Raw genomic sequence first — 22,161 nt, 5'->3', positions numbered from 1 at the left:
ATTACTTTTAACAAGTGAGAATGGACATTACTATTGGCTATATTTTGTAAATGGAAGATTATTGTACTGTATGTATGGCCACCAGTGAAATTACTTTCCCACAATGCATTGCCGATATTCACATTGAAGGGCGGAAGTTAGTGAAACGCAATTCTTAATGCCGACGACGTGTGCTCTTGTCAACTGTCACAACCAAGGTGGAGTAAATAAAACAAGCTCGGATCGCATTCCTAAGGTTATTTCTGGACAGGAATAAACGACCAAAAATAAGACTGAACGGCGAAGGCGAGCATGGACTGCTTCAATCAACCGAGATGTGACGTGCTGACGACTTCCTGTTGGTTCGGGTCATTGCAGGTAAAACATTTTGTAAGTAAAAAATAATCTAAAATAAATAACAGCCTCACTTTGCATTAACTTGATGTGCTTGGTGGAAGAACTTTGATGGTAGTTGTATTGATAAAAATAGTACTCACTTCTCTTATCCGGACTGTAACGTCCATATAAAACAAAAGTGAAGTGACATGAGAACAATATTCTCTCAATTCTGCCTTAAAGTTAAAGTTAAAGTACCACTGATAGTCACACACACTAGGTGTGGTGAAATTACCCTCTGCATTTGACCCATCCTCTTAGTTCAACCCCCTGGGAGGTGAGGGGAGCAATGAGCAGCAGCAGTGGCTGCGCTCGCGAATCATTTTGGTGATTAACCCCCAATTCCAACCCTTGAAGCTGAGTGCCAAGCAGGGAGGTAATGGGTGCCATTTTTATAGTTTTTGGTATGGCTCGAGTCACAGTGTGCTGAGATGACCTTAGTTTGGTTATCCGTGATTATCCAGCATGTCAAACTTGGGTCGCATCATTTCTGAGAGTCCATTACTCTAGACTGGCTTGAGGACACGATGTCCACTGGGTTTATACAGCTAAACATAAACGTCACAAACACATCGACAAACAAAGCCGCCTTAGCTATCCTGACTCCTATAATTTAGAAAGTCTTTCAAAGTGTAAAATGGGCTGTGTTGAACAATTAGGTAGTTCATAAAGTCCGGGTATGAGACACCATTACAGCGGTTTGCTCCTTATAACGACGAAGGGACTTCTTATCGAATGACTCACAGTATGTCTCTATCGTATCACAGCCGCTGCAATATTATTTTCCACTGAATAGTTCGGAAATAGTATGTGTAGCGCTATCGTGAACGATGACGATCGTGTTTCCTCTGATAGCAGAACTTTCCTCCAGAAGGTCTTATCTTTGTCCATGTGATGTCAGATGAAACAAAAATTTAGCTGTTTGGCCACAATACCCAGCAATATGTTTGGAGGAGAAAAGGTGAGGAACACCATGCCTACCGTCAAGCATGGTGGTGGTAGTATTATGCTCTGGGCCTGTTTTGCTGCCAATGAAACTGGTGCTTTAAATGGGACAATGAAAAAGGAAGATTACCTCCAAATTATTCAGGACAACCTAAAATCATCAGCCCGGAGGTTGGGTCTTGGGCACAGTTGGGTGTTCCAACAGGACAATGACCCCAAACAGACGTCAAAAGTGGTAAAGGAATGGCTAAATCAGGCTAGAATTAAGGTTTTAGAATGGCCTTCCCAAAGTCCTGACTTAAACATGTGGACAATGCTGAAGAAACAAGTCCATGTCAGAAAACCAACACATTTAGCTGAACTGCACCAATTTTGTCAAGAGGAGTGGTCAAAAATTCAACCAGAAGCTTGCCAGAAGCTTGTGGATGGCTACTAAAAGTGCCTTATTGCAGTCAAACTTGCCAAGGGACATGTAACAAAATATTAACATTGCTGAATGTATACTTTTGACCCAGCAGATTTGGTCACATTTTCAGTAGACCCATAATAAATTCATAAAAAAAACAAACTTCATGAATGTCTTTTGTGACCAACAAGTATGTGTTCCAATCACTCTATCACAAACAAATAAGAGTTGTAGAAATGATTGGAAACTCAAGACAGCCATGACATTTTGTTCTTTACAAGTGTATGTAAACTTTTGACCACGACTGTATGTGTCTGTAGCCTAATCATATATTGTCTTCACATTATTAAAATAGTTGATTTACTGCCACTATCTTCTTCTCTATCATATATTAGTGTGCAGAGGTGGGTAGAGTACCCAAAAATTGTACTCAAGTAAGAGTATTGTTACTTTAGAATAACATGACTCAAGTAAAAGTAAAAAGGTAGTCATCAAAATAATTACTTGAGTAAGTAATGTGTGAGAAAACTACTCAAGTATTAAGTAACTTCTGATTTGTTTAGTAATTTTTTTTTAATGGTTCTTGGACTACAACATGGTCAGTGTGTGTGTGTGTGCATTTGTGTGTGTGTGTGTGTGTGTGTGTGTGTGTGTGTGTGTGTGTGTGTGTGTGTGTGTGTGTGTGTGTGTGTGTGTGTGTGCATGCGTGCGTGTGTGTGTGTGTGCGTGTCTGCGTGTGTTTGTAAAATATAAAACTCACAATTTATTGCAACATGTTTTGGAATTATTTTAAGCTGAAATGTGAACATTTCTACTGACACAGATGACAGCATATTATATAAATGTTCTTTTTACTTGTTTGAAAGTAATCATTAAAGTTGTGTTTGTTGCCTTGGCTGTCACTTAGGTGGCGACATGTCCAGCCTACCGCCCGGATGCAGCTGAGATAGGCTCCAGCAACAGATCTGTTTTAGGAGGTTTCTGCTTACCAGTTGTTTCAGACAGACGGCCTGTGCTGGTGTTATGTCACATAATTAAATTGTCTTCTTTGAGAACAGTCTGATAGTTATCAAACAAGTATTATATAATTTTACAATATACTTTAAAATACTGACCTATTTCAGCTTCCTATATATGTACCTTGTGCTTGTTTGCAATAAACAGTCCCTCACCAGTGTCAGCACCAGCTTGTTTTTCGCGTTATAGAATGTCAGGCTGCGTTTGATTGGTGGGATTGAGTGAAGCGTCACTTGTGTTTAAGATGGATTGGTCAAACAGAGTCATGTGACAGCTAGACTCCATTTGATTGGTGAAATGGAATCAAATGTCTCTAATGGTTATATTGGATTAGTGAAACAGAGTCATGTGACTGCCTGCTGGAAGAAGGCTCAATGACAAATGAATTTGTCTTTGCAAGCCTCACTTAATAGATTATAAATAATAGTGATATGAATAAATGGAACGATCAGAATGAAACTCAATACAACCGAGTAAGAGTAGCGTTTCTTCGTCACGAGAATACTCAAGTAAAAGAAAAAGTATGTTACATTAAACTACTCTGACGAGTACAATTTATCCCAAAAGTTTCCTAAGTAAATGTAGCGTGTTACTCCCCACCTCTGTTGGTGTGTGGATACACAATGCGCAGTATGACTGAGGATCACAAATAGAGAAAACAATACAATTCATGAAGACAGGACAACGTGGCTGATGGACAGAATAACTGTCAAGTGCAAAGGTCAAAGATGTCTCATGTAAACATAAACAAAATGGTTACATGCAGCTGTCCAAGTGCCACTGTCTCTGACCTCACAAAACAACTACCTGAGGTCCTGGATGAACACCAAGTGATCAAACAGCCGATTGTGCATGTAGGTGCAGTGGACATCAGAAACCAACAGTCTGAAATCCTAAGGAAAGACTTTGATAAACTGTTTGAAAGTGTTGATAAAGTGGAAATATTTACACTTGTCAGTGGATCTCTCCCAAACGTCGACCGGAGGATAATCAAATTCAGCAGGCTGCTCCAGCTGAATACATGGCTGTCCAATGTCTGTGAGTTGCATTTTTTGACAACTTTAATCTCTTCTGGCAAAGAGTGGCTCTGTTTCAAGATGAAGGCACACACCTAGACAGAGACGTAGTGAGATGACTTGATGGATAACCTTCTACACCATAGCTTTTCTACTAGCAGCCCGCCGGGCAAATCCGAATGACACCAGACTGGCCCGCGAGTAATTTTTTTTTTAAACTTGAAAGACGCCAACATTTTTGCAACAGATTCCTAAAAACACTGGAGCGTTGTCATATACATGACCTTTGACAAACTTTTTTGCAGTAGGTCCTTCAAAACAGCAGAGCACTCCTGCTGTTTAGACGGGGCTACTTTTTCTCAAATTTTGTAACTCTGACGAAATAAACAAAAATCTAATGTCCACTGCATGACGCTGGCTTTTAGGACTATAGAAAATAAGAATAACAGTGAAGGAAGAAGGTCGGCCCCTCTGTCCTTAGCTTTCTGGCAATGTGGCTCTAAAACAATTTAGTTGAATAGCCCTGACCTGCAAGCTCTGACGCATCAGAATAGGCCTGAAACAAAGAAGAGAGGCAGGTGAATATCTCCTCGTCCTTTGCCACCCAGAAACGCAGGAAAAGATTCAGCCACAGCAATCACAGCAGCACCTCCAGAATCCCGAACACAAGATTCAGATGCAGCAACATCTCCATCATCATCACCTTCTCCACGGCCCTCGCCACAAACCTTGGTGCCACCTGCTTCATCTACAACCTCCAGAGATGCTTCACGCTCTTTTTCCTCTTCAACATCGCCCAGACTTTCTGACCACCTTAAAGGTTCTGTGAAATTATTTCCTTCATTCCAGACGTGGCTCGATCAAGGGTTCTATCATCAAAAAAGTATCACCCTTCTCCCTCCTCAGACTATTCCAACTACCAATACTCTCCCAGCTTGGAACCCGCCAGCCGTGCCCGTAGCTATTATTCCCAACTGTGTCAAGAGTCTTGTTTAGGATGTGAGTGTCACGGCCCGGGCGCATGTCATGTGTGCACTGCGAAACACGCACCACCAAGAGTGTGCCTAGCGCATGCCAGTCTGGCTGCAGCAAGCAGTTGCAATCAATCATCTGCAATCAACGCACCTGTCGCTGATGAGAAACCCTGCCTTCATAAGCCAGCACAACCTGCTATCCCAAGCCAGAACGTAACAACCTGTTTCTGTACAGTAAGCCAAATATCTAGCTCTATGCACTCTTGCTCTCTCTGTGTTTTCTCCCCCACATGTTCATTTGTCTCATGTCCTCCTTGTCGCCTTTTCAGCAGCATACCTCCGTTCCCGTGTCACAAGCTGTGTGTCTCTTCTCCCCGTATTCCCTCTGCTTCCTTGGCTGCCTATTGGATCTCGACCACCCGCCTGGACCAGGACTTTTGACGCCTCGCTATTGCCCCCGACTTCCTGCCTGTTCTCTGGACCTTCGAGCCTGGCAAAGACTGGTCCCCGAACCAGCACCTGCTACAAGACTGGTCCCCGAACCAGCACCTGCTCCAAGATTAGTCCCCAAACCAGCACCACAGCCAGTGTCTGCTTCAGCACCACGGCCAGTGTCTGCTTCAGCACCACGCCCAGCGCCTGCTTCAGCACCACGGCCAGCGCTTGCTTCAGCACCAAGGCCAGTGGCCGCTTCAGCACCACGGCCAGCTCATGCTTCAGCACCTCATCCAGCTCCTCAGCCTGCTGCCTCGTCTCTGACCCCGACGACATCGTCCTCCTCGTCTCTGGCCCAGACGACATTGTCCTCCTCGTATCTGGCCGCACAGGGGGCCATCAGGCGCCTGCACGCGGCGCAGCAGAGGGCCAGTGCATGGACGCTTTTTGCATCAACAGCAGCGACGCCCAGGACAGAGACGTGGAACGCGTAGGCTGTTGTAGTTCTGGCGCCACTCGCGTCCACCTTCCCGACGGCCAAGAAGGTGGCCGTTTCTTGGTCGTCTGCCTCGCCGGCTGCAGCGGCGTTCAACTCGCCGCCGCCAGCAGACTCGTCCCCGGTGACCCATCACCAGTTCGCCCCACCACCCTCCCTTGACTCTTGATCTCTGTGTTCTTCTGGTTCCAGTGTTAAGACATCTGGAAGCTGACCATAGAAGGGGGGTACTGTCAAGGCCTTCAGTGCGCATTTATGTGTGCGCTGCGCTGGGCGCGCACCCATAATTGTCAACCCTCCCGGATTTTCCGGGAGACTTCCGAAATTCAGCGCCTCTCCCGAAAACCTGCCGGGACAAATTTTCTCCCGAAAATCTCCTGAAATTCAGGCTAAGCTGGAGGCCACGCCCCATCCAGCTCCATGCGGACTTGAGTGAGGACAGCCTGTATTCACGTCCGCTTTCCCACAATATAAACAGCGTGCCTGCCCAATGACGTTATAAATGTAGAATGATTGAGGGCGAGTTCTTTGTTTCTTATGTGGGTTTATTGTTAGGCAGTTTCATTAACGTCCTCCCAGCGCGGTAACAACACACAACAGCAGTCACGTTTTCGTCTACCGTAAAGCAGTTCGTCTGCCGTAAACAGCAATGTTGTGACACTCTTAAACAGGACAATACTCACATCTACTGTACATGCATATGTGACAATAACATCTACGGCTTTTAGAGAGTGCAGTGCACAACTGCGCACACAACAAGGAGACGAAGCAGAAGAACGAGGAAGATACAGCCATGGCGACGCCGACGACGAGTAAGATGAAGAAATACGCTTGTAAGTTCCAAGCCGCAGCTGCGATTGGACCTGGATAGCCTCCGGGAAGAAGTAGTGGATTACCAAGTGCTTGGCAGTGAAGATCTTCCTAAGGAAGCAAAGATTGACCGGTTTTGGGCCATGCTAGGGAGAGATGGAAGATTCCAGACTCTAGTGCATTTGATGAAAGCCCTTTTGTGCGTGCCACACAGCAATGCATCATCAGAGAGGGTGTTCAGCATGGTTAGAAAAATAGTGACAGAGAATAGAACAAGGATGGACAATTCAATCCTTAACTCAACAATGAGTAGATGAGTGTTATGTGTGTGTATATGTGTAAATAAATTAACACTGAAATTCAAGTATTTATTTTATTATATATACATATAATAAAAAAAAAAATAAAAAAAAATATATATATATATATAAATTAATAAATGGGTTGTACTTGTATAGCGCTTTTCTACCTTCAAGGTACTCAAAGCGCTTTGACACTACTTCCACATTTACCCATTCACACACTGATGGAGGGAGCTGCCATGCAAGGCGCTAACCAGCACCCATCAGGAGCAAGGGTGAAGTGTCTTGCTCAGGACACAACGGACATGACGAGGTTGGTACTAGGTGGGGATTGAACCAGGGACCCTCGGGTCGCGCACGGCCACTCTCCCACTGCGCCACGCCGTCCCTGAATATATATATATATATATATATATATATATATATATATATATATATATATATATATATATATATATATATATATATATATATATATATATATATATATAGCTAGAATTCACTGAAAGTCAAGTATTTCTTATAAACATATATATATATATATATATATATATATATATATATATATATATATATGTATAAACATATATATATATATGTATATATATATATATATATATATATATATATATATATATATATATATATGTATATATATATATATATATATATATATATATATATATATATATATATATAGACCACGCCCTTCACCCCCCCACCCCCCACCTCCTGAAGTCGGAGGTCTCAAGGTTGGCAAGTATGTGCTTAGTGCTTACTAAATTGACAAACTTTGATTGATTGATGGAAACTTTTATTAGTAGATTGCACAGCACAGTACACATTCCGTACAAATGACCACTAAATGGTAACACCCGATTAAGTTTTTCTACTTGTTGAAGTCGGGGTCCACGTTAACTATCTAGATACACGTTTAAATCACTTTTTGTTTGCATTTAATAATTGATTAGATCACGTTATTTGCGACTAAAATATACCGCTTTATTTCTGTTTCGAAATGTATTTAGTTTACTTCCGTTGTCAGCGCACTTTACTTCCGTTGTAACCATTGTGGGCGGTCCCTTACAGCCAAGGAGGCGTGCCTTACAATGTCTGCGGCCTCAGCTGGCTCCACTTGGACGAAACAGGGCGAGGAAAAAACAAAATGGCGTTTGACGGAGAAGGCGTTATTGTTGTCATTATAGTTCTTTGTTCTTAACCAGTGCATACATGTACACACATATGTTGTTTAATAGAGTAAACGTTGTTAATAAGTGTTTGTATCCAGATACATTAGTTTGAGCGTACTTTGACGCGTCTCGCGTAAGCTTAGCTTGCTAGTTAGCTTAGCTTGTTAGCTGCTAACAAAGAGACCCGGAAGTTATCAACATATCGCTAAGCAGAGCTCAAGTGTGAGTGTAAAGTTTTGTGATTGTGTGAAAATGTGCGAAAGAACGATAGCAGAGTACGAGGAGGAACGTTGTCCAACTAAAGAGGAGAAGGAGCGACAACATCAACTACTGGACGCTGTTTTCAAGAAACATCAAGTTGTGTTACACAGAACAGGTTTGTTTACTTCTTACTCTCACACGTTTGCTAACTTTGTATTTGATTATTAACATTATTCCTAAATATGTTGTTTTTAGGAAGGTGAATTGTCTTGTGAGGATGATGCACTGCTTTGTTTTTATATTGTTCATGAAAAGGTGACAGTTTCAGACATACAATATTTATGAGAGGTTGTGAAGTGTGAATTGAAGTGAATTATATTTATATAGCGCTTTTCTCTAGTGACTCAAAGCACTTTACATAGTGAAACCCAATATCTAAGTTACATTTAAACCAGTGTGACTGGCACTGGGAGCAGGTGGGTAAAGTGTCTTGCCCAAGGACACAACGGCAGTGACTAGGATGGCGGAAGCGGGGATTGAACCTGGAACCCTCAAGTTGCTGGCACGGCCACTCTACCAACTGAGCTGTTCCCCTCAGTTTGTAACAATGTGTATCAACATGTTTACACTAAGCTCACACAGTCACCAAATTTATTTGACATTGTAATTAATATAATTAATAGTTTCATGGCGAATTTCACTTCCTGATTCTGACCGAAATGCATCAATAAGTGAAAGTAAACATTTATTGTCAATCATCTTCCAATAAGCAAAGTAGTCAACAGTTGATTTATGAAAAGAACATAAAGGTGACTGACTTTTCTTCAGCGTGTCGTAGATGGTCTCCAAGTAAATGTGGGAGCTGTGCTCTAAAGAGGAATTGTTGATGGACATACTCTATAAAAACACCACTTCCTAAAACATGTTTTGTAAAAGTTCCTTTTGACTCAGTCAACAAAATGACCACCAAGAAAAATGTTTTATATAGTGATAAAAACATAGTATGAGTGTTGTAGTTGGTTTTGAGTAATTTTTTTTTTTTTCTTGATATTTAAGTGATCATTAGGAGTGTGTAATTACAAGGTTATAGTTAAAGTTAGGGCTAACGTTTAAGTGTAATAGGCCAACATGTATACATTTAAAACGTGTACTCGCTTTAAACTGGATGTTTATAAAGTTCTGATATTAGTTTTAGTAATGTTTCATAAATCCTAACTCACCTTTATTAAAACTTAGCAAATAGCCCCACAACACCATAATCACTCTACTGCTTTAAAAGCATTTTTTATGGTTGGGATAAAATAAAATCTTTATCATGTTTTCATTGGTTATTTAGCTACATTCTTTTAACATATCACACACAAATAATCTCATTGTGTTAAAAGTGCCAGTCAAAAACTATTTCTGTTGTCTATTAACCAACAGACGTCCAGGAGCACCACCACATTAAAGAGGAAGATCCACATCCCCCTTGTGTAAAAAAGGAGGAGGAAGAGCCACAGCCATCACACATTAAACAGGAAGAGGAGGAAGTGTGGATCAGTCAGGAGGGAGAGTGTCTTCTCGGGCAGGAGGAGGCTGATCTCACCAAGTTTCCACTGACTGTTGTCTCTGTGAAGACTGAAGACCATGAAGACAAACTGCCTGAGTCCTCACAGCTTCATCACAGTCCAAGTAAGAACAACATCAACATATCATTTAATACAAAGTTTGTTACTGATTTTTTATCCAAGGTCCAACATTCTCTCTCAGAGTGGATATATACTTGCTTTTTAACACGACCATTAAAAACAAATGTTGTATTAATCATTAACAATTTAATTGCTGGGTTGTAACCATGTGACCTTGAGGCCTTCCTACTTACCTCACATGGTCTAATGAAGGCAAACATTCAATATGGCTGCTGTTTATTTACCTTTAGCAGCGTACATTTCAGCGTATTTTAAAGGTTTAGTGGTGGGTATAAAAGTCAGAAATAATAATAAAAATCTATCTAGATATGTAAAACAAAAAAGATTTATCATGACTAAATAGGACTTTTCAAACCATCTGGTCGACCACACTTCCTTCTACACCAGGGGTGCCCATTACGTCGATCACGAGCTACCGGTCGATGGTGGAGGGTGTGTCAGTCGATCGCCAGCCAGGCATTAAAAACATAGACCTAAAAATTAGCAATCATCAATCTTCACCAAGACGTCACTTTCGTCACTTGATTGACATTCACGGCACCTGAGGGTCTTGTGAGATGACGCTGGCTGCGGCGAGATCATTATTAAGGAAAAATTACAGAGAGGAGTGTAAAATTATGTTCTCTATCGCACACTGACTACATAATTTTTTATTTAGACCAAACTGGGCCGCAATTTATTGTTCAACTTCGGCAGACACAACAGTACATCACAAGCTCTACTCCATTTTCCGGTGCATCACTGAATAATGTCCCCGTTGCAACACAAACAATAGTTCCTAGGGAACGCATATCTTAATATTCGCTCCTATTGTTACAAGGAGGGCAAGAAATACTTTATTTCAAAAGACTCTCGCGCAGTACCTGCCGTCAAAACTCTAAAGACAGTTCCTGTCTTCACAATAAAAGTCCTGCTTCATCCTGCCTGCGCTAACAAAATACGAGTCTCAGGAAGCTAGCAAGAAACGGGGTTTGCCGCCGATGTATTTCTTGTAAAGTGTATACAAAGGAGTATGGAAGCTGGACAAATAAGATGCCAGAAAACAACCACTTTCATGTGGTATTGGACAGAAAGGAGGACTTTTTTTCTCCTCCATTTGAAAATGTGGAAGTTATCAGCACTACTGTCTGATTCCAATCAATGCAAACCATCAGAATCAGGTAATACACCAACTTATATTCTTTTCTTCATGAAATAAATTAATCTATATGTGTTAAACATGCTTGTATTATCATTAAACACCTTTAACTTGTTAACAAAAACCTCTCTTTCATAAATAAATCAATATAAATTATATATATGAATGAGGTAGATCCCCTCGACTTGGTCAATTGAAAAGTAGCTCGCCTGCAGAAAAAGTGTGGGCACCCCTGTTCTACACTCACGAGGAGTAGAAGTACAAAAGTATTGTATAATTATAGGTTGGTACTGTAACAACAAAGGAAGACACAGGAGTCATCGCCATGACAACACAATCATGCCCCACATATACACTTATATTGATGCATGTGAAATGTCCACGGAAATCAGCGTTTTTCACGTCAAAATATCACTTTTTTAATGACATACAGTATATAAAAAATGGATGCAAACTAAATTTGTTGAGCGCTCGCCGCAGCTGCAGGTACTCAATGTTCCTCTTGCCTAACTGCCACACTGGGTTGCAGGACGGGAGATGATCAGGAGCACGGAAATAAGCTCCCTTGTTAGCTAACCATATCACTAGCTTACTTGTTGTTGCCTCCGTTTGCTCTCCGAGCCACAACGTTGCTGCTAATCATATTTGTATGATGACAATCCCAACGCTGTTAGTTCCCAACCAGTTGTAGTTGTAGAGCAGTTGTCCCCAACCTTTTTGTAACTGCGGACCGGTCAACGCTTGAAAATTTGTCCCACGGACCGGTGGGGGTATTTTTTTTAATATTTTTTTTTGTCATAAAAAAATATAATCATGTGTGCTTACGGACTGTATCCCAGCAGACTGTATTGCTTTTTATTGATATATAATGTAGGAACCAGAAATATTAATAACAGAAAGAAACAACCCTTTTGTGCGAATGAGTGTGAATGAGTGTGGATGGGGGAGGGAGGTTTTTTTGTGTTGGTGCACTAATTGTAAGTGTATCTTGTGTTTTTTATGTTGATTTAATTTAAAAACCGGTGGTTGGGGACCACTGTTGTAGAGTATTTATTAGTAGCCAGCCGGAAGGTATACTTTTGATGTAAACAAAGGTCACAACACAGGAAGTGTATTACCCGAGGAGGCGTGGCGACAGGATAGAGTTGCCAAATGGGAAATGTTTTCTGACTTCTTTGCATGCATGTTATAGAATTTAACACTTTTAATGATAATAATATTAGTAAATGAGCTAGTAAAAAACAAAAACATGTGTGGTACATTACATGGGACATGTAAGTGTCAAAAAGGTTGGTCTTCTTTCTTTCGTCCTCTTCTTCCTAGTCCTTCTTTAGACGTATTCGTTCATATCAATGTAACGATATAAAGATTTCATATCACGATTATTGTGACATGAATTATCATGGTTATTATTATTACCAAGGTATTTTTCAATGTACTTAAAAGTACTTAAACATACACTGAAATCTTTTAACACAGTTTTATTTAAAAAAAAGCATTTGTTGGCCGAGAAACATTGCTCTGTCTTCATAAAAGGCAGATTAATGTTATTTGAATGTTTAAATATATTTATCTGCTCCCGTTGTAATTTGTGAAGTTTTTATAGTGTTTTTTTTTTTTTTTTATGAAAAAGGCAAAACATTTTATGTGATGTCACACAGGCTCACTTCCTGTTTAGACACCTGTGTAGGAATCGTCACATTATCACTCTGTTCTAAGAGAGCACAGCTCGTAGGTTAAATGATCACATTTGAATATATTGGTTACTCAGGCTATTATGTGTTTATACAAGTTTAGATAAGGGTTTGACATTTGTAATGGAGGAATGCTTTAATCTATTCATGTTAGCATTTCAGCTAGCTAGCGATTAGCGTACTAGCTTGCTCCTCCAAGAAATGCGCAGCATCACTCGTCAGTGCAGTTATCAATCACGGTTTTACGCTAATTCTAATTTCAACAACGGACACAATCAAGTGGGCTGCAACAGCTGCCCTCGGTCACATTCAAATCAATCATCAATCAATCAATATGTATTTATATAGCCCTTAAGCACAAGTGTCTCAAAGGGCTGCACAAGCCACAACGACATCCTCGGCTCAGATCCCACATCAGAGCAAGAAAAAACTAAACCCAATGGGATACAATGAGAAACCTTGGAGGGGACCGCAGTTGTGGGTACCTCCACCCCCTGGGCGCCACCAAGATTGGTTCAACCATAACTCTCCTGAGATTCTTCAGCTACTTCAAAGAAAGAACGCTGCACATGATTTTGATATAAAGAATCCATCTTCCCCTTTATTGTGGGCCTAATTCGCAGAGTTCTGCTCTGCTAGTCAAACATGTCTCAGACAAATGGAGGATGAGTGGTGTCTTGCCAAAGCTTTTGAAATCCAGCGCTCTGCAGATGACCACCATCTCCACAGCGTCCACAAGGGTGTTAAAACAATACATGGTCCAACCAGAGGCTCTGCGGTTCTTGTGAGGTCAGAGACGCCCAGACACTTATCAAAGACTGTCAGAGTATCTGAGCACCTTGGTGAGCTCCTGAAATGTCAATCCAGCCGACCCGAGGCGATTAAGTGCCTCTTCAAGTGGCTTCTTCAAGAAAAGTGCAGGGAGCAACATTGAAACCTATATGCCGCCTTGGTTGACCTCACAAAGGCTTTTAATACAGTCGTCCGGTCCTTCCTGGAGACGATTCTAGCAAAGATTTGGTGCCCCCAGAAATTCCTGACCATCCTAGAGGAAGGTTTGCCTCTGTTATGGTGGGCGGCCTGGAGTCAGAGCCATTTGAGGTCAAGGTTGTTGTAAAACACTTTTCAACATCTACATGGCAGCAGTGACATTCCTGCCCCCACAGTCTATTCTACCTGTGACAACTCCAAGCCTTCACAAAGACCATAACTGACGACGCAGCTTTCATCAGTCACACTGCTGAAGAACCGCAACGGACACTTGACACAGTCAACGATACTTACAGCAGCCGAAGACTCGTTGTCAATGGCAGGAAGACCGGGTCTATTCTCGAGCATTGCGTTAGGATGACCAACCCCCTCTTGCGGATTTTAAAGTTGGAGAGGATGAGAATCCTCAGACTCACTACTTTTGCTTGCGTTGGCAGAATCCTGTCCTCCTCCTCGACAGGCCACGAGTCCCTTTGGTCGACTTTCAATTTGGGTTTTCCAAAATCAAAACTTTACCATCAGTAAAACCGTAGTCTACAAGGCGGTGTGTATCTCTGCCCTCCTGTACGGCTGCAAAGCCTGGACCTTTTAACGGCCTACATGGATAGTCTTGAGGCCTTTAATATGGGATGCCTTTAGCGGATCCTGTTAATCACCTGGGCAGCGCACTGGAAGTCCTAACCATCCAGCGCCAGCTTAGATGGGTCAGCCATTTTTATCACATGGAAGAAAACAGACTCCCTCTGTACTTTGGTTTATGAAGAATTTACCATCGGTTGCCGTAGTGTAAGAGGGAAAAAGAAACACCTCACTTTTTTGGGAATTTTGCCTATCATTCACAATCCTTATTAGAAACAATAACATATATGCCTTTTTTTAATGCATTCTAACTCTTAAATAACTGTAAATAAGAGTCAGCTAACGATGGAGTCAATGGCAGCCATGACGTTATTGCGCCTATAAAGACCTCTAAAATACATCCAAAAACCGCCAACAATACTCCATTGATATGTCATGACCTGAATATTAACCAAGTATTAGCAATATTGTTATTATAAGTGCTAACATTAAGGGCCTACTTTTAGCTGCGCCATGATCACAGAGAGCTAACTAGCTTATGCTGCTATATTGACATATTGAGCTGCTGCATCGCCTCTGAGTTGGTGAAAATAAATTCTAGATTATAAATCATGCCTCTCACCTGGATAGTAGAAGGTTGTGGACATAAACCCACAAGTTGGTCAACTTTGACATCCAACTTAGACCCGGAGATGGTGAGAAAGACAAAAACACACTTTGGTTTTACCTTCATCAGGATTATGATGAATTGTTGATGTAAAGGGGAAGATATAAACATCCCATCAGTCTTGATCCCAGTGAGAGCAGACATTGTACAGTAGGTTTTATTATGTTTGTATATCCTGTTTAGCACTTAGCAATACTGGTACATGTTGCCTAGTGTTTAATTAAAGGTGCATCTTTTGAGCATGCAGCTTCTAAAACTTGTAGATCATCCTCCGTATATTCAGGATCAAAAATAGAAGTTTCTGGATCATCATTTGTCCGAAAGTAGTCTTTGTTGTTTATTATCAAGTCTGCCATGATTAGAAGTGTTGTTGTTGTTGAAGGGAAACAGAACGTTGTTATGCGTCTGTGAAATTAATATGCCGCCGTATGTTTAAAATGATCAAAACACATAAATATTACATGTTGTTATGCATGTTACTACATTACATATATACTCATAGAGTGTATATATAGAGTGTATATAAAACCTTGATGGAGGTTTTTGGATGTTTTTCAGAGCGCTTTACAGGCGGAATAGCGCAAATTCCATTAACTTCATTGTTAGCTGACTTTTGCTCGCGTTTATTTACAAGTTAGAATGCATGAAAAAAAGAAAATGATGGACAAAATTCCAAAAAAGTGCAGTTCCCCAAGTGACCCAATACATTTGGGGTGGACCCGTCAAACTTTTGAGTACCTTCCCAAAGGTAAGGACAGCTGGCGGTCAACTTGTGCGCTCTGCAAGACTTTGAGGTGTCCCGGGTGCTGCTTGTGCCCCACATGTGTGGAAAGCCTCAGTCTTTGGACTCTGCAGCTTGACCGCTGCAACGTCAGTCTGCACCACTCCGAACCAGAGTTCAGCCCCCACGCCAAAACAATATCCACGCAGCGGACATTAATCCATGAAAACAAGGAAAAGCTGCCGAATGGTCTTGCCAACATGGTTCAGTTTCTTGGTTTGTCCTGACTCTACAAACTGGACAAGCGAGCTTTAGCCTGGCTCTAAAGCAGACACATCTGTTGCTGTCAACTCAAACCTGACTGGTGCGTCACTCAAAGACGTTCGTGTGCAACATAAACAAGGATTTCCTAGTTCCTATTGTTACAAGACGGCAAAGTGTCCTAAAGAAAAATGTTTGTATGTAAGAATATGGAAAATATTAAAATAAAATAAATAATAAACAGACTTTTATAGTTTATTTGAAGTTATACAGACATTGACCAAGTGCTCACTGCAAACTCCATCGTGGTGTTGACTCGGCTTCACTCGACGAGAGCGACAGTTTTGTCACAGCAGCATCTTTTGTCTACGTTTTTTGTTTAACAACATTTTTCTGTTTATGATGGACTATGTTAGGAACTCTGAAATAATGTTTACCAACATATTTATTGGAAACATTTCCACAGGTGAGAACAATGCATGTACGCCACATTTTCACTCTGATTGTTAGGAATACTCTTTGTTTACCCTCCTGTGCAACCCAACAAAATATGACATGAAGTGTCCTCTTAGGTAAGCTTTAAAGACATCCCTCAACACATCAGGTGTGTCTTTTATTTCCGTACTTGGTGTCCACAATAAACTTATTTGCTAGTAGATGTGAATTGAATCTTCATGGTTTAGCAGTGTGATTGTGAAAGTGTAATGATGTAGGAACTTGGTCTGAAATGACAATGATACATTAGAAAGTAGCCTGTTGTCTAAAACAAATTCATAGAATTGATTGATTTTTTAGGGAATTATACCCTTCCTTGTCAGTTAAGTTCAGCTCCTTTGCCACTGAAGCAAACAACATAGCTGAGTTGAAATAAAAAGCTCCCTGATAATATTCAACATTTGTAATGGAAGAGTAAAATCTGGGGATGACATGCTCATCATCTCTGTTTGGTGCATAGATGGTATAGCTAAAACAACACGAGTGTTGCACAGCTTCCCTGACATCATAACAGACCAACCAGATGAGTCAAGTATGACATGTTGCGCTGATACATGTGGAAACATTGCAGCAGAATGCCTGAGGCAATCATCTTACCTGCACAACATTAAAAGCTACTTTGTATTCCACCAAAAAGGCAAACTGCTGTTCAGCATGAGAACAAATAAACAACTTCCTACATTTGGTGTTCTGAAACCACAAGAGACAAGCCATATAATTTACTAAAATAGATATATTCATTGTTTTTAAACATCACCTTGTTAATACAAACTTGTTAAACCAATGATCATATTTCATAATAATTCTTATTGGTCCTGTAGACATCCAGCAGCTGGTTGGTCATCAAGAAGAACATCTCCCCCAGTCTCTGGAGGGTAGCTTCACTTTGAAACAGGAGGAGACACAACCCCCCCACTTTAAATATGAAGAGGAGGAACTCGGGATCACTCAGAAGGGAGAGTGTCTTCTTGTGCAGGAGGAGGCTGATCTCACCAAGTTTCCGCTAACTGTTGTCTCTGTGAAGACTGAAGACCATGAAGACAAACCACCTCAGTCCTCACAGCTTCATCACAGTCCTAGTAAGCAGAACATAGAGGTGGAACCTTCAAGCAGCAGCTCAACTCAACACATGACAACAGAAGCTGATGGAGACCACGGTGGAGGATCACAATCAGACAACCTCTTAGCTCCTCTATCAGATAGTGACGACATAACGTCAGACAATGATGTAACCATGGAATCACCCATGAGAACGCACGCAGGAGAAAAACCCTTTGGTTGTTCAGTTTGTGCAAAGGTTTTTTTTCAAAGATCTCATTTAACTCGACACATGCGATTACATACAGGAGAAAGACCTTTCAGTTGTTCAGTTTGTGCAAAAGGCTTTTTTCAAAGCTCTCATTTGACTCAACACATGCGAATGCACTCAGGAGAAAAACCCTTCAAATGCTCAAACTGCGGAAAAAGGTTTTCTCAAAAAAGAGCAATGTTGTCACACATGAAAACACACTCAGGAGAAAAACCTTTCAAATGTTCAGTGTGTGGTAAAAGATTCTATGACAAGCGTAATATGCTAATACACATGAGAACACACACAGGGGAAACCCCCTATAGTTGTTCCATTTGTTCAAAAGGCTTTGTTCGAAACTGTAGTTTGACTAAACACATGAGAATACACACAGGAGAAAAACCATTCAGTTGTTTAGTTTGTGCAAAGGATTTTTTAAGAAGAACTAGTTTGACCCGACATATTAAAATACACACAGGAGAAAAACCTTTTAGTTGTTCAGTGTGTGATGATCGATTTTCTAACAAAAGTAATATGCAAATACACACGAGAACACACACAGGAGAAAACCCTTTCATATGTTCCATTTGTGGAAAAAGCTTTATTACAAACTCAAATTTAACTCGTCACATGAGAACACACACAGGAGAAAAAACTTTTAGTTGTTCAGTGTGTGGTGAAAAATTATCTTGCAAACTTCATATTCAGGCACACATGAAAACACACACAGGAGAAAAACCCCTCAGTTGTTCAATGTGCGGTAAAAGATTCTCTGACAAATGTGAAGCGCAAATACACAATAGAACCCACACAGGTGAAAAACATTTCAGTTGTTCAGTGTGTGGGAAAATAATCTCTGACAAGCGTAATATGTTGAGACACATTAGAACACACACGGGAGAAAAAACCTATAGTTGCTCAGTTTGTGCAAAAGGTTTTTATAAAAACTCTGATTTGACTCAACACATGAGAACGCACACAGGGGAAAAACCTTTTAGTTGTTCAGTATGTGCTAAAACATTCTCTGACAAACGCAATATGCAAAGACACATGCGAACACACACTGGAGAATAACTTTTCCTTTTTTGGAAGTCCTCTTTGCTACACTACTCCTGCAGAGTCATTAATGATCTACTGCAGGGCTCCGCTATAGTCCAGACTTCGGTCCCTGGGCCATGTCAGTGGAGACCCAGCCAGCCCACCTTATGTTAATACGTTTTCTGCATCTATTGCATAGGATAAGATATCAATTATTGAATACTCAAGGTAAGGGTTCAGCAGGTTTACCTTGTGGACGCCAACAACTCACTTGAGAGCCCAGAGGTGAAGTTTCTCCTTTTCATCCACTGGCTTCCCCACTCAGTAGCGCAAAAGGTCTTTACCTACTTGCCGGTGGACCCTTCCTCACGCAACCATCTCTTTGAGTAGCCTGTATTTTGAGGTGGCTAAGAATCCTCCACAGTCGACTTTCACGGGGTGCACCTTCACTTTTCAGCCTTTTTTGTCGTGAATCGGCTGCAAGATCAGCTTCTTCCGCTTGCAGGCCACACTGCTGCCAGCTTTAGGAAGGCTGGTCCTGCAGGTCACAAAGATGTTTTCAGTGTTGCTGGACTTGGACAAAGAGAGTGAGAGGGGCTTCCCACTATACCACTGGTTTTGGTTTGAAATATTCAACACTATTTTACTTTTATTTTTTAAGTTTCCAACACACACTTGGCAATTTGCTCAGCATCAGGCTGACTTTTGACATATCATAATGGAATTACACACCTTCAAGATTATTCGGCAAACTCCGACATGATTAATAAGAACGGGTGAATAGTGTGGACAACGAATGACTATTAGCCATAATCAGTGTGTGTATTATAATATTCTGCAGTCACAAGGGCTGGGAATGTGGAACTCACCTTGTCTGGAGCCTGCTTGTCTAAAGTTACACATTGCTTTAATTTTGTTGGACCAAACCCAATAAAGTGCAGTGAAGAAATGTTTCAAACTTTGTATGAAAAATTCAAATGTGGCACATTTTGCTGGTTATTTTACGTCTACTTTGTTTTTTGTTTTTAAAAATCATTCTGTTTCTTTTTCAGTCACTATGTAGTGTCATTTTTTAAATATTTTCGAATGAATCATGATTCTTATTTTCAACATTTCTTAATCAATTAAAAAAAAAAAAAAAATTTTTTTTTATATATATATATATATATATATCTTTTAAATCTGTCCTGTCCAGACACTCCTACTAATCATATTGCTGATGTAGATGATCATATCTGCTGTACAGATTTACTTTAGAAAAGAGAAGTGTTGGGTACTTCTCTTGTTGCCTTATTTGTATTTGAATGTATTAAATGTTTGGGTAGAATTTTATCAAAACAGTTTTTTTTAAAGTAATATAGAAATTCATCAGAGCCGTTTATTTTATGGAGGAGTGTACAAAACACAAAACTAGTTACCACTGTGTTACATGGCCTTTGCTTTTAACAACACTCAGTAAACATTTGGGAACTGAGGAGACCAATTTTTGAAGCTTTTCAAATGGAAATATTTCCAATTCTTGCTTGATGTACAGCTTAAGTTGTTCAACAGTCCGAGGTCTCCGTTGTTGTATTTTAGGCTTCATATTGCACCACACATTTTCAATGGGAGACAGGTGTGGACGACAGGCAGGCCAGTCGAGTACCCGCACTCTTTTACTATGAAGCCACACTGTTGTAACACGTGGCTTGGCATTGTCTTGTTAAAATAAGCAGGGGTGTCCACGATAACGTTGCTTGGATCCTGTATGTACCTTTCAGCATCAATGGTGCTTCCCAGATATGTAAGTTACCCATGCCTTTGGCACTAATACACCCCCATACGGTCACCGATGCTGGCTTTGGAACTTTGCGCCTATAACAATCCGGATGGTTCTTTTCCTCTTTGGTCCGGAAGACACAACGTCCACAGTTTCCAAAAACAATTTGAAATGTGGAATCATCAGACCACAGAACACTTTTACACTTTGCATCAGTCCATCTTAGATGAGCTTGGGCCCAGCGAAGCCGCCAGCGTTTCTGGATGTTATTGATGAATGGCTTTCGCTTTGCATAGTAAGAGTTTTAACTTGCACTTACAGATGTAGCGACAAACTGTAGTTACTGACAGTGGTTTTCTGAAGTGTTCCTGAGCCCATGTGGTGATATCCTTTACACACTGATGTCGCTTTTTGATGCAATACCGCCTGAGGGATCGAAGGTCCGTAATATCATCACTAATGTGCAGTGATTTCTCCAGATTCTCTGAAACTTTTGATGATATTACGGAGCGTAGATGGTGAAATCCCTAAATTCCTTGCAATAGCTGGTTGAGAAATGTTGTTCTTAAACTGTTCGACAATTTGCTCACGCATTTGTTCACAAAGTGGTGACCATCGCCGCATCCTTGTTTGTGAATGACTGAACATTTCATGGAAGCTGTTTTTTTACCCAATCATGGCACCCACCTGTTCCCAATTAGCCTGTTCACCTGTGGGATGTTCGAAATAAGTGTTTGATGAGCATTCCTCAACTTTCTTAGTCTTTGTTGCCACTTGTGCCAGCTTTTTTGAAGCATGTTGCAGGCATCAAATTCCAAATGAGCTAATATTGGCAAAAAATAACAGGGTTTTCCAGTTCAAACGTTAAGTATCTTGTCTTTGCAGTGTTTTTAGTTGAATATAGGTTGAAAAGATTTGCTAATCATTGCATTCTGTTTTTATTTGGGATTTACACAACGTGCCAACTTCACTGGTTTTGGGTTTGTAGTTCTCCGGCAGCATTTGTATTGTGGAGATGGAATACACTAGAAACAGTTTCTGCTGGGATTGGTTTTAGGCGCCAAGTTTTGTAGTACTGATCAAATTTACTGAGGTCTTCAGTGAGCACCCGTTCCAGTTGATTGAAATCTGGTGCTTGGAATGCCAGACAGACGTCATTCGTGTTGATGAATTTACGGGATACGGGATTTGGTGCTGGGTAGGTCGTTCGTGTAGAGGTGAAATAGTAGCAACGTGTACATGGGTAACATTTTTTTAATCTGATCAACAGTCAGATTAAAATGTTCCTGTGTACATGGACCCTGAAAAAAAGGATCTGATTATGAGCATCACACCTTAAATGGAAATACTTAACTTTGACATGCGCGCCATATACCGTAATAGGAAAGGTGTCTTCTGGTTTGTGCTACGGCACCATCTTTTCGATGAGTCCGCTCACCGCAGGTGCTGAAAAGCAATGACTTCCACTGTAAACAAACATAGCTTTGTGCATTTCTGCTTGTCCGACGTTGTCACGTTATTTATAAAAAAATTTCTTCTGTTCACTACTTTTGTTTTACCGCTACCTTATTTGCGCTAAAATTTATTTTTTTAATCCATTTAAAAATAGTCTCATTTATATTATTTTTAATATTTTTTTTATCTTTTACACTTTTGTTTTTTGCACTTGTAAT

General features: G+C 40.7%; 1 protein-coding gene across 1 annotated transcript; it reads left to right on the top strand.

Annotated features, from left to right (window-relative positions):
- Window positions 1-7,879: 7,879 nt before the first annotated feature.
- LOC133620963 (uncharacterized) lies at window positions 7,880-19,815 on the top strand. Its single transcript, XM_061982676.1, has 3 exons — window positions 7,880-8,342; window positions 9,593-9,841; window positions 17,225-19,815. The coding sequence occupies exons 1-3, from the start codon at window positions 8,219-8,221 to the stop codon at window positions 18,763-18,765; spliced, it is 1,914 nt and encodes a 637-aa protein (XP_061838660.1). The 5' UTR covers window positions 7,880-8,218; the 3' UTR covers window positions 18,766-19,815.
- Window positions 19,816-22,161: the final 2,346 nt, after the last annotated feature.

This window comes from Nerophis lumbriciformis, linkage group LG21 (assembly GCF_033978685.3).
Source record: "Nerophis lumbriciformis linkage group LG21, RoL_Nlum_v2.1, whole genome shotgun sequence".
Classification (NCBI taxonomy): Eukaryota; Metazoa; Chordata; class Actinopteri; order Syngnathiformes; family Syngnathidae; genus Nerophis; species Nerophis lumbriciformis.
The sequence above is the reverse complement of the archived record's forward strand: the minus strand, read 5'-3'. Positions and strand labels throughout refer to the sequence as shown.

What these genes read in the sequence shown, in the direction of transcription:
- LOC133620963 (XM_061982676.1), top strand. Translation starts at nt 8,219, where the DNA reads ATGTGCGAAAGAACGATAGCAGAGTACGAGGAGGAACGTTGTCCAACT. An exon ending in AGTTGTGTTACACAGAACAG is followed by an intron (nt 8,343 to 9,592) that starts GTTTGTTTACTT and finishes ATTAACCAACAG; the next exon opens with ACGTCCAGGAGCACCACCAC. An exon ending in ACAGCTTCATCACAGTCCAA is followed by an intron (nt 9,842 to 17,224) that starts GTAAGAACAACA and finishes TTGGTCCTGTAG; the next exon opens with ACATCCAGCAGCTGGTTGGT.